We start from the raw sequence: 13,815 nt of genomic DNA on the forward strand, positions 1-13,815 counted from the left end.
TTGCAAACGATTAAATGGTGCTGACTGTTAACCCCATGCATTCCTGAGAGATGAGCCCAGATAGAGTGTCTTGAAAACATCCTACTCCACAAAGCCATTCAAGATCAAAGCAGAACAGGGATCTGGAGAGTTATCTAGCTTGTGGCGTACCTTGCGAAAGAACTAAAGAGATAGGCAACTATCAATCCTGGGCAATCTCTCCCCTCCCTTCTGTACATTGACCTAAAAAGAGCTCTGTAGCCTGATAATTCTTGTAATCTCTGTAACACTTTGCATTCTCAAGGCCCATCAATCACCCGGAAGATAGGAAAGGTCTCATTTTTTAACAGACTTGGGAACAGGCACAGCGATAAAGCATACATTTTTTGGAAGTGTCAACTGGTTTTGAGGATCCAGACTATCATACATCTCTGATTTCTAAATAGTTAGTGCAACTCTTGTCTTGCAGCACATTTTATGGGACATTCAAGAAGGCTTTACTTGCTGTTCAATGCAAGTGGGTGCATGGTCCTTAGTTGATTCACCTGGTTGTAATTTACCAAATTTGCCAGCTGACATTTCTGGCACGGTGATCTTGTTCTCATCTGCATGTGGCACAGGCCTACTGACCATGGGATAACTTGTTAGAATTGTTGGACAGAAGATACCTGCTTCACTAGACAGATAAGAACTAAAGGTATGATGCTGTGCAAACTCCCAGCCTTTAGCCTTGTTGTTGGAACTGAGCACTCAGTACTTCAAGTAGACAATTAGTCTGTTTCCAGTTGGGTAGTTGATTTGCCCAGTGCTGAATAATGTTTTGATTTTTTTTAAAATAATGACTGATGTTCAGGAACTCTGCACTGTCTTTTTAGGGGGGGGGGGAGAATCTCAGTATTCATTTACATTAATTTGTACTGTGATCCACAGAAGAATGTTACCCTCTTTTATCCAAGTACTGAAGAATCTTTGTGAAATATTTGCTAAGAAATGGGGTGTGTGTGCATGTGTGTTTGTGTGAATTCTTTGTGTGATCGCTTTGATTCTGAGTCAGGTCTTTCAGAAAACTATGGATGTGTCATCTCATAGTGAATCCTCTTTTCCTCTGACTTGCTGATTTGATCATTAAGAACGTAAGTACACTTATGGGGAATCAGACCAAGGATCAAGCATTATTTTGTCTCAGCAACTGGTACTCAGAGGGACACGGACTCTAAATAGTAACCCTACTCTCATAGGTGAAGAAGAAGAAGAGGAAGAGGAAGAGGAAGAGGAAGAGGAAGAAGAAGAAGAAGAAGAAGTTTGTTATTTATATGCCTCCCATTTGGCTGGGCTGACAGTGATAGCTGTTTATCAGACATATCCAGGACTGGTCTAATGAAGTCCATGGTCATCAAAACATCTTGTGCTAGTGTATTTCATACACAAATATGAACTGTATGAAGAAGAACATTCTTTTGCCTGTCCTGAGTCTAAAGCTAATCAATTTAATTGGGCAACCCCAACTTCTGCTAGGCTGGGGCTGAAAGGAGAGCATCAGCTTGGAGTAGTTTGGAGTAGATTATAAAAACAAAGGCTGCTATCCTGTTTGTCACTTTCGGAAGATTTGTGGTGGTATGCTGGAAGCAGTATGAACTAGAAGGCAGTACAAATATTTATCATTGCTCAGTTTGTGGATACCAGCCTAAAACTGGGTCTGGCTTTACCACCAGGAAGAGCAAGGCAGCCAGAGGGCAGGAAATTTCCAGCTGTTTAATTTATTATTATACTTTTGACTGCACAGGTGAGGTGATGTTTCACTCTGGTGGACCAAAAGGTTTGGTGCAATAGAAATTCAAACAAACACTCCAAATTCAGATGGTCAGCACTTGACCTCTAGGCCCCTGGGATTCTTCCACCGCTAGGAGCACCAACATCCTCCCCCAAAAAGATGCACAGCTATAGGTCTGCTTATCACTCCATGTGCACCGCAGAACATGCAATGGGAAAAAGCCCAGTTCCCTGGTATACATTTCTGTGGGAAGAGATAGATGGTCATTATTTATTTTGCCGGTTTGTATCTTTCCCCATATACAAAGATCTTGAGGTGAGTAACTACTGCATTAATAAAACAAACAAACAAACAAACAAACAAACTCATTTTAAAAGGGGGTTAAGAAATAGCCAAGTCAGAGTGCCAGCAGTGTGGGAGCCATCTAAATTTCAAGGGCAAGGGCACTGCAAGCTTAGGGTGCCACTACGGACAAAGCCCACCTACGCTTCATTGCTAAATGCGCAGTTTCTGGAGTGGAATCTTAAGCTGGGCCTCCTTTGAGAATCGTTGTAATGTGGTTCTGGTTGGTGGCTCCACACAAAAGGAAGGCCACCACATTTTGCCCAAGTTATAAGTCATCTTCAAGGGCATCCCTATGTAGAGTGTATTGCAGCAATCCAAGCAGGAGGTTATCAAGAGCATGGATTATGGTGGCCAAGCCATCCTGGTTCAGAAACTGTTGTAGCTGGTGAGCTAACTGGAGCTGGGCAATGGCACTCTTGCCATGGAAGACACCTGTGTCTCCAGTGACGAGGTGGTATCAAAGGACACTCTCAGAATATGCACCTGCTCTTTCAGGGAGAGCCCAGCTCCACCAAAAGGAGCCTGTTCCCTTGATTCCTGGACCTGAGAGCAACTATGCCACAGCACCTCCATCTTACCAGGTTTTAGTTTCAATTTATTAGGCCTCATCATAGCAGCTAGGTATCAGTGCAGAAGCTGCATGGTCTCACCTGACTGATGAAAAGCAGAAGTAGAGCTCTGAGCCATAGACATGTCCTGTGTTTAACATGTCTAAAGAGAAGCGCCTGGAGCTATGAGAAGTTCCACCTTCTGCCGTGACAGCTCTTCTCCCTTGTTCTACATATACAGTGCTTGGTTCCAGTGACTCAGTAATGAGGGGCAGGCCCTCTGCACATCCCCATAGGCATTCTTTTTTTATTATATCACACACACCCCAGGATAGCCCTGGCAGTGAATGCAATGTTCTGCGGCCGAGCCCTGGTCAAATTAAGGCCTAGGGCTGTCTTGTGTTTGAGCTACAAGGCTCTCTTTAAACTCAGAGGGAGAGCCTGATGAGATATTGATTTTCATCAATGTCTTGATTTTATGGCATTGCTCACAATTCCCATCCCTCCAACAGCTGGATCTCCATTAAATGTTTCAGTCCCATCTGGAAGGAGACTATGAAAGGCTTGCAGGCCCTCTCCCCCTTAAAACGAGAAATAGAAAGGGATTTAATTAGGGAGCTGGGTGGCTTAGAAATAAGATCAGACCATGACCTGGGTGGTCTTCCAGCTCTCCCGCTACATATGTTAAGATTGCAAGCAGCACCGTACAAACCCTTGTTTACATTTGCTCAATTTGCTTAAATTACATTTCCATTCATTGATCAAAAAGCCATTTATACTAAGTGGGGAAAATGCCTTTTTTTAATCATATGGTGCTGTCTTGTACTAGTCAGGGCAGGCCCTTGGGATCCAGTATTACAAGGCTTAGTATCTGGCTGCGTGGCAGTGAATCAAAGAGTAACCTTTGGCAACGCATCCGTTGCTTCATTATGTCGAGATGATCTTTGAAAAATCTGTGCACCTCCCGATGCTTCATTTATCCTCTCTGCAAATTAGGGATAATGATGCCTTCTGATCTCAAAGGGTAGTCAGATGCCCCAAGGTTTGCAAGGGACTTTGAAAATGCTCAGATGCACAATACAGGTCTGTTAGCAAATAGAAGCAGAGAAAGTCCCCCGCTTTCTTCTGGGATGGTGCCCAGAACAGCCCTAGTGCATGACAAGGAGCTCCTACACAACACTGCAAATGCATGTGACAATTACTCATTCTCCTTCACATTTGGCTCCTCGTCCACAGGAATACCTGCAAAACATATTGACTCCAGCATCCCTCATCCTGCTAAGAACCATCTGCATGTGCAGAGTCTGACTAATTCCTCTGGCCGTTCAGATTCTATTCTAAAAGCTATACTTGTGTTAGCCCCAATGCAACATCAATATGGCACCAGGTCCAGTTCCCATATAATGGAAAGTGAGGGACCGGTAGCCTTGCTACGTAGTAGGAAAGCTATTTGTTGAACTGATTGGATGAGGAACAATCATGGAGCATTCACTGAGCAAGCTTCTCTTTGCTGCTCAGACTTGGCAAACAGATGCTACAGTCAAGCAAGCGCTCTCAGTTGCTCTGAAAGGTTGTGATGGAACAATGGCAGGAGTCCAGGAGACTGATTATATCCAGTTGTGTCTGGAACGGGAGGGCAATCACTTACTAAAAAATGTTCCCTAAAAAATGGAAGGCTGGAAATGGACCTGATAGCTGGCTGGGAAGTCTGCATCCATTGCCGATTTATTTTTTTCTTTTAGCACAATCTCAAGTAACTGTAGATTTGAGGCTAGATGGCAGAGATGATAAACCTGAGACCTTCCAGAAGGTATTGAACCACAACTCCCTGCTTAAGGAAGTTTGTAATGTTTGATGTTTTATCATGTTTTTAATATTCTGTTGGGAGCTGCCCAGAGTGGCTGGGGAAACTCAGCCAGATGGGCTGGGTATAATCATCATCATCATTATCATCATCATCATCCCTAAGCACTGTCCATCCTGATGGGAGTTGATGTCCGGCAATTCCTGGAGGGCCACAGGTTCTCCATCCCTGCTCCTTCTGTGGAAAAAGGCCCTGCTGCAGCAGTAGCCACGATACTCAACACGCCACTTTCCACTGTACGTCCCACTGCAAATAATGCACTATCTAGAAGGTCGCTTTCCTAGCGACAAATGCAAATGCCCTTGGCAACAGAAGCACTTCCTGAAGGAAATACATCCGGATCCCCTGCAACCCATGAGCAACAAGTGCATGCTTATTGTGCGGAAAGAAAAGATCATTCGTAAAGGCCCTGAGGGGGTCTGTATCAGGATCAGAAGCTGGGATGATCTAAGGGACCTTGGTCTACTATAAAGTGAGTCAAGTCAGAGGGGATGATTTCGAGTCATGCGATGCTCGCGGCCAGCCTGAACTTTAGAAAATAATAGATGCAGTGTTAAATAAAATTTAATAGCTGCTGATTGGAGCAGCTGGTGGGTTAATTTATTCTGTAAGGCTCTTTGTATTACAAAAAATTCATTGGATTGCATATTTGTAGGCGAGAAAGCAGAAGGCTAAGTCACAGGGTTATTTTGGCTGCATGATAAATAAAGGGAGCTATTATACTATCACTATCTGGGGCGTAATTTTTTACAATAATACTCTCCACCTCACCATGCTGGTGCGTGCAATTAACCACAATTAGAGCCCAATTGCTCGCCTACTGCTAACAGCTGCCACTGCTAACAGGCTTCTCACACTGTGGTCAAGGCCATTTTTTCACTATAGTGGAAACAGCTATGGTAGGAGAAAGGTCAACCACCCTCCTTTGGTGAACTGCAGAAGTCTCCCTCAGACACTCTGTCTGCCAACTGCTTCATTTACTAGCAGCTGTTTTCTTCCCCATTGTCAGGAGGATAACTGAAACAAAAATCACTGTTCTTTGGGCAAACTGCATACTAGATAGCAAGCTCCGAGGGATATTATTGAATAGCAAAGGCATTTGATAGTATTAGAACCAACCACAGGTTCCACTTCTGCTGATGCACAGAATTTTGAGCAATTAGTCACTGGATTAAGTTCAGTATTTATAACCCCCTGAGTCATAGCCGTTAGGCCACAAAGTTGGGAAACAAAGAAAGGTTGCTGTTTTTTTGGTTTTTTTTAAAAGACTCTCGTTCAGGGTTTATTTGCGTATGCTTCCATTTTATTCCAGTAGCCATTGCAATTTCCTGGCTTGGTTCTCATCCAGAATTTGGAGAAAGATTAAAATTATACGCAAAGAGTAGGCAGGAGTTTGAGAAGAGGATGGGCAGTGCTGAGGAATGTCCTTGGGATGGAGAACGGACCTGACTTCTGTCACAGCCTTCTGGTGAGGTGAACTTCACATGTGGAGAAATTGTTGCTACAAGTGAGCAGAATGCCTACCCCAATGCAGCAGTTAACAGCACTATAAGTAGTATGAAATGAAATTTTAAAATGGCATTTGAAATAGACCACTGTAGCCATCTTATCAAACTCAGGAGTCCGCCTTTCACATTATATCTGAGTTTTCACATGACGTAAAAGCCACTTCTGGAAAACCAACGGAATGGAACGCATGCTCAGCGCTCATTTCCATGTATTTTGATTCCAGATAAAATCCATTTGTAGCCCCCTTAACCCAGAAAATTACAGAAGTAAAGTGACAGAATTTGGGGCGGTACCCTAGCATATGGTTCTTTCCTGCTCTTTTCATGGGGGAACAGAAGCACACACATGTGGAAAGGGTGCGGGAGTAGTGACACACTGTCCAATGGATGACATTCATTGTTGTGTCTCACCACCACGCCCACTGGTATGAATGAAATTTAGAGCAATATGATGGTATATCAGTCAAAAAGCCACAATTCCATAACACAACAGGCACTGCAATGTGAAAACGGGACAGAAATGCTAGGAGGAAAACTAACACGGTATTTCCATGTTTGAATGCACCGTACCAGCAGCGGCAGTGAATGGAGGTGTGTGGAGGCCTTGCTGGGCCCCTCCAGACTGGTGGGGTTTTTTGCAGGCATATTTGCTTCAAGGTCATTAATGTAATGCTATTAGTGGTGGATTTATGCTACATACCATTCCGCTTTATCAGCTGTTCACCCACAGAAAATGAAGCGGTATGTCTGTTCCAAAACATTTGCAGGTTCAAACAATATCAAAAGCAGGATTGCATAAAACTGCTCCAATAACACCACAAGCACAAATACTCATGAATGCATAATAATAATAATAATAAAGAGAAGTCTGAAGGGATTCATTATGAGTCCCCCACCTCGGCCTGGAAGATACTTACTTTTTCCAGATACCACAAAAGAAAATACTATTTTCGCAACTGACTACCTTCCCATAAAAGCACTTTATGGAGAATGTGAGAAACCTACACCCGGCACAATATATTCTGCTGCCTGAGGCAGACAAAATACCCCCCCCCCTTTCTGCTATCTGCATATAGAAGCCACTAAGACTTGTGAACTGAAGCTGATGTGACAACATTCTCCACTTTATCTGAGGACACCAGGCTAGGTCATGGGACGCAGGACAGGTGGCACATGAACCTTTGCCCTCCAGCATCTCCTGACCCCCAATGTCTCCCACCAGGGGCCATTATACTCACTCAGGTGTGGGGAACCTCTGGTCCTCCAGATGTTTTTGAACTGCCACTCACATCTGCCCAGCAAGTAAGTAGGGCCAAAGTTCTCCATACCCTACTCAAACTAATGGGAGGGCCATCTCCCTGACCCTGAGAAACCACCACTGCAGTCGGCTGTTAATATGGTGAAATGTACAGTATATCACTCTTACTGTAACAAAGAGCTCCCCTTGCATCTTGTTACAAAATGAAAGGTGGCAGAGGGAAGCTTCACACATATTGTGTGAGTGACATTTCAGGATTCTGGCAACATGACCTATTACAGACAACCACAAAACTTCAGACGGAAGGCAATTAGACAGGAGACATTTATGCTTGTTGCAACATTCTGGTGTAATAAAACAGGTGAAAAGGGGATGGTTTTATCTTAAGAAGACCATTATCTCCTCAGCTTACTTAAATACACCCCTGTGTTTTTGCTGTTTAAAATAAGAGAAAAAACAGTGTGTGTGTTGTGGAAGGAAATGGATGGCAAGTTTTGAACACAACAATTCCCAGTGGAATTTTCTTATCTGTGATTTAAATTGTGACTACTCAAATTATGACTACTAATCCTATGTGTGTTTACTCAGAAGTCTCATTGATTTCAGTAGGACTTACTCCCTAGTTAGTGTGCCCAGGATTGCTGATGAATGGGTGCAAGCTTTTACATGTATGGCACCCGACCTCCTTCCTCCACTATCCCTTCCATTTGCAGGTGGGCCAGTGTGGATCTAACCCAATATTCTGTACTAGATGGGCCCTTAGTCCAGGCAGGCTCTTCTTATATGTGCTGAAGAAATATAACAACAACAACAATTTTATTATTTATGTCTATTATTATAAGCCTCTTAACAAAATTGTTTTAATTTGGAACTGATTTGTGTAATTGGGTTTATACTGAAAAGCAAATGTAAAAATTGGTAAAATATAATAATAATAATAATAATAATAATAATAATAATAATATTTGTGAAACTATTTTAATGGTTTTCACTGTAAGGAGCAATAAATTATGTGACAAATATAACATTGTTAGCCAAACCTTGAGGTGCCAATAATGCACCAGTAATCCACAATTATTAAGTAGGTACAATTGCTTCACTAAAGCATTTCATTGTTATCTAATCAGTAAAAACCCGTCTAAGAAAACCCTTCACCTAACCACGAAGAGACAATTCTGCATGGACTGGGGTGTTTAAATGAAATATCACTTTATAAGAACAAAGGGAAGCCGACTGAAAACAGCCAAGTCATAAACTGATGTATTGCTCAGCGAAATAATAGAAGCTTTCATTCACGAAATCAAACATCAGCACTTTTATATTAAACCAACAGCTGAACTCAGTCTGAACCACAGCTCAGTCTCAGAAGCTGATATTAAGTGCCAGGATTGTCCTGGGAAGTGTGAAGAAAAAGCAAGTGCAGAAATTAGGCTTTTCAGCCTATCTTCTTGGAAACTGAGCACTTGCCTGAGCTTAGCAAATACCACGAAATTTCAACAGGCAGCAGTTCTGCCAATAAGTCTGTGCTTCTCTGAGTAAGGAAGTTGACAAATGTTTCTTTGTTACTATCATCTATTGTGAAAAGACTAAGGTCCTTCCCGGCAAACAGTGACAATAGGGTTTTTGTCTGAGCACTAAAGTAGCAGTAGCCCAGGTCCAAGGTTGGCAACATCCTGCCCATACCCAGTGGATAGGTGAGAGGAGGTGGATGTTCTCTGCGACAAAGTGATGGAGAGTCATTGCCGTGCAGTGGTTAGTGTGTTGAATTAGGATGCAGGAGACCAGAGTTTAAATCCTCACTCAGCCATGACTGTGGGTCACTCACTTGGGGCTTGTTCACACTTCCGCTTGTACCATTACAGTCAGGGTGGATTTGATTTAAATCACTAGTCAGTAAGACTTGATTTAAATCATTTTTTTACAGAAAGACTCATTCTTACTGGTATAATCTTAACATTTACAACCAGAGGAAGGTTTCATTTTTGGAATGATAACTGTTCAGAGTAGATTTTACAGTTATATCAAAAATTACTGATTTGGTTATACTATTAGAAATACATAGACAGATAATTATGAAATTATTGTGGGGTTTAATAAGCTAACTGTTTATATTTGGACAACTTTTCTGCTGTACTTTAATCATTTCCTTAATAACAATTTAAACAATTTATTTAACTAAAGCAATAACATTATAGTATATGTCTAATGGTTATGGGGTTGCTCGTGCGTAAGTTGCCGCCACTCCTGGGTAGGTGGCCTGGTTAAACCTTTCCTGGCTGGACAGCCCCTCACTTCGTGGCTGCTCAGTCGCTGGCAGAATCCGACAGTGGGCCTTTCTTCAACCTTTTCCAACATAAAAGTTGTTTGACGCCCAGTCTCCTCCTACTCTCCCTGAGCGGAAGCCTTCTGCGCAGGGTGGGCGTGGGTATCAGAGGACCTGTGCTCTCTCCGCTGGTGTCCAGTGAAGAGTCTCTGAGCCTGCTCTCTGCTTCCCCCATTGGCCCCCCTCCATCCCTGGTGTCGCGCTGAATTTCTTCCCCAACAGGAGACCTGCCTCTCTCCCTACTTGGCCCCTCTCCAGCATCCTCGTGGAGCCCCTCCTCCTCCTCTCGTTCCGATGGCAGTTCCCTGACAATATGTATCCATGTTTGTTAACTGATGTGGTTAAACGGTGTTGTTGTTGTTGTTTTAAAAAACTTAGACTGAGTTTTAGCACACATGAAAAACTTAAAAACAAATCCTTATTTCCTGATGAATAGCCTTTGGACTATAACGTAACTTAAATAGAAAACTATATTTGGAAAGATTTTTCCTCCGAAGGCATTTTAATTTAAAAATCCGATTTAAATAAACAAAATCCGATTTAAATAAAAAAATCCAATTTTAATTTTAAAAAAATCTTTTTTTTTTAAATCACTGATTTTTATCCACCCTGATTACAGTACTAGAAAGCATGGGTGCCAGTGACAAACTCAGTGGGGAAACTCCAGAAGCTTATGGCAGCAGTTGCTCTGGAGGCGGAAGAATTAGGCTGCACACCTGAAGCATGGAAATACAGCTGTTTGGGTCGTGGTCCATTTCTGCACAGACTCCCGGCCTGCTGTTTATGGCTTGGGAGGGGGCAGGAAACCTCAGGAACATTCAAGATCAATATGCTTGCCTGCTCCTTTGGATCGCGACTGCTTCTACTCAGAATTCTGGTCTGCTATTTTGGGGGGCGGGGAGAGATGCAAAGAGGGTCTCGAGGCAGTCCCCACGGCACTGCGCACAGGCAGACAGCACGAGCACAGATCCATTTCCTTTGCCTTCCCCTGAATTGAACCGGCTATTCTGGTTTTAGGTACATAGCAGCACTATGTTTTGCCTTTTAACAAAAGGGGGGGAAATGTCATGGTTGCAGCAGGAGAACACATGTTACATTTCATGACATCAGGCAGTTAAAATGTATAGCTAGTACATACAGTGCTCTCACCAGAACTACTTTGGATTTGCATCAGACAGAACTGCGAGTACAAAATGTCCCAGCTCTTGTAAAAATGTGGGTGAGATAATATTGCTATCGGAACCTTAACTATTGCCTTTCTTGATGGCTGTTGCTGCTGCTGCTGCTGCTGAGCTAATAATCCTAACATTCCACTGAAGGAGTGTTCAGTCAGTGCTTGATCATAAACAGGAAAGGAATGAAGGGAGGGGGGAACCCCAACCTCAGGCTTTATGAAAGATGCAGGTCATTGACCTTACAAATCGCGACAAAATTAATTTGGCACGGCATGCCGCTTCTGCCTTTTAACTATGCCCTGTGGAATTTGAGCACCTGATATTACTTAAGCTCTACAAAGCAAAAGGCTTTTGCCAGCACAAACAGCTCAGGCATGTGTGGACAGAGCCAGTCATTCAATTTTGGGGAGTCTGAGGAGAGAATGGCTGGGCGTCTCCTTTCTCCCACCACAGAAAGAGCAGGGGTGTTTCGAGGTGATGGCGCTGAGGGATTATGTCGCCATCTTCCACAAGTAGCAACAGAGTCGCCGCTCACACTGTTTGCCGCAATACGGAATAGACAGGAGGGTGAAGGAGGAATACAATGATTTCATCAGTACATGCTGGTCTGTCCTGTCTATGGAACGCCAGCCTATAAACCTTGGGTGAACTGACATTCACTGTGCAGTGGGATGGAATGGGATGGTTTGCTGGCATGCATTATGCCTTGCCCAAAGATGTGGCTGATTACTCTGGGCTTTTAGTGTTCAAATAATAATTAGTTGTCTACACACTCCGGTTTACTCTGCATCCAGCACTGCATCCCAATGCTGGTTTGGGAACTGGCGTGCACATGACATTAGCCACAATCCACACCTTTACTGTGATTTCTTATGAAATACTGTGTTTTGAGGTGTGTGCCCCCTGCAACCAGATTCTATCAGAATTGAAGAAAAAAATGACATAGCCACGTTTAAAGCTGGTAATGTGTACGCAGCCTCCCCCCAAAGCAAGGCTTTTGAATCGAAAGTACATACCGTGGTGTCCACAGCGGTGACCTTCTTGGTGGGTATATGTTTCGGGGTGGGTTCCTTTGCGCAGACCAACACACAGCCCTCAGGACCCAAAGTTACAATGGCTGTTTTACAGCCTCTCTCGAGCAGGATCCGTCCCACACGCCCAGCATCTTCAACATTGCCAACTGGGATTCCCGTTAAAAGTTCTGCCTAGGGGAAAAGGTTGAAACAACACAAAACCCACATTAGCTTGGGGGGGCGGGGATTAAGCAAAAACATCAATTTATTTCAAGACTACTAGCTATGTGAAACAGATATGTAATATTTGCTACTATTAAATGCATTGAGAGACAATGGTGTGTACCAGGAAATATAGTGGGAGGTGCAATAAATCCCTTTGAAAGCACAGATTAACCACTCAGCCCTTAATTTATTATTTCCACAAATGAGGTATCGTACTGATGTACCAGACTCAGAGTAGTGGGCTGAAGAATAACATAATATCTATTGTAATAACCTCTACAAATAATTAATTCAGGGCTCTGGCGTTCAGCCAAACCCAGTTTCCTGATTTGTGCATGAGACACATGCTCAAAAGCACATTTAAAAAAAATTAATACATTAAACAAGCAACATTTTTAGGTGCACATAAAAAACCCACCCTAGTAAAATGTGTGAAGTGGCCAACTGCGTGCTGTGCCCGTAACGGGGATTCCACCATGAACTTCCCTTGTTCAAGGGAGGTAAATGATTTTCCATTGCTTTACCCAAGGAGCTGCTTTGAAGAACCACCTCTAAGAAAACTACTGTGGGGCTTCCCTCTTGTTCCTTCCCCATTTTCCTTGGGAGTAGACCCTATGTAAAGCAATGGGGGGGTAGGTCTGTGTTGCTTTGCGCAGGAGGTTGTTTGGAAGGGCTTTCCTAGGGGGAAATGAAGGAGTTTGGATTGGTTTGGGAAATAACAATGCTTTCCCTTGGGGGGGGGGAGAGTGGAAGGGGGAAGGGAAGGCTTGGTTCATTTATAAGCCAATCCAATGTGTGTGTGTGTGTGTGTGTGTGAGAGAGAGAGAGAGAGAGAGAGAGAGAGAGAAGTTTTGGAATATATAACCAGACAGAGGACCTTCTCGGTAGTGGCGCCCACCCTGTGGAACGCCCTCCCATCAGATGTCAAGGAAATAAACAACTATCTGACTTTTAGAAGACATATGAAGGCAGCCCTGTTTAGGAAAGTTTTTAATATTTGAAGTTTTATTCTGTTTTTACGGTTCTGTTGAAAGCCGCCCAGAGTGGCTGGGGAAACCCAGCCAGATGGCCGGGGTAGAAATAATAAATTATTATTATTATTGTCATTATTACACACACAGAGAAAGAGGGAGCTGAACCTGGGGTCACACTCCTGAGAAGTGTCCAAGTTGCTTTAAGCAGAGGTTGGATGGCCATCTGTCATGGATGCTTTAGCTGAGATTCCTGCATTGCAGGGGGTTGGACTAGATGACCCTTGGGGTCCCTTCGAACTCTAAGACTCTATGATTCTGTCTCCTAAGGAGAGTCCACTGCTCAGTCTTTCCCACCATCAAATGCCGTCTAATGTTAGCAAGTTTCTCCTAGTGCCTTGCCAAAGACTGCTTCCTTAATAATTTCCACCGTTTCATTCTGGTCTAGAGATGAAACCCTACTGTAGCACTGGCCCTAGCCCTTCTCACCATCCCCCAAAGTGGGGCGCATGCTACAATGCCACAATGAGGCAATACCACAATAAGTTCCTTGAAGGAAGGGCAGGTTACAAGATGCAAATACATCTGCACCACACCCTGTTGATTGCATGGATTGTGATAGTACCTAGTTTAGAACAGAACACTCTGTTATTGCTTTAATCCCAGAGAGCACCCACAGTCCTTGACTGTTATTGTCTGGCCCTCCTTCTGTGCTGCACAGTATACAAAGGTGGTTGCGGACCGATTAGGCAAATACAGATGCCTCTAGGAGTTTCTGCTGCGTCTGCCATCTGCAAAGAGTTGCCTCCAGCTGTATTTGCAACAATTGTGATGC

The 13,815-nt window shown here is 43.5% G+C and overlaps 1 protein-coding gene across 4 annotated transcripts in view; it reads right to left on the reverse strand.

The window, feature by feature from the left end:
• Positions 1-13,815, reverse strand: part of RBKS (ribokinase) — a 65,543-nt gene that overhangs the window by 8,846 nt on the left and 42,882 nt on the right. For all 4 annotated transcript variants that reach the window (XM_053382963.1, XM_053382960.1, XM_053382962.1 and 1 more), the window contains one exon: positions 11,788-11,976. In XM_053382963.1, coding sequence (XP_053238938.1) covers positions 11,788-11,976 — 189 coding nt within the window. The remainder of the gene's footprint in view (positions 1-11,787; positions 11,977-13,815) is intronic.

This window comes from Podarcis raffonei, chromosome 3 (assembly GCF_027172205.1).
Source record: "Podarcis raffonei isolate rPodRaf1 chromosome 3, rPodRaf1.pri, whole genome shotgun sequence".
Taxonomy (NCBI): domain Eukaryota; kingdom Metazoa; phylum Chordata; class Lepidosauria; order Squamata; family Lacertidae; genus Podarcis; species Podarcis raffonei.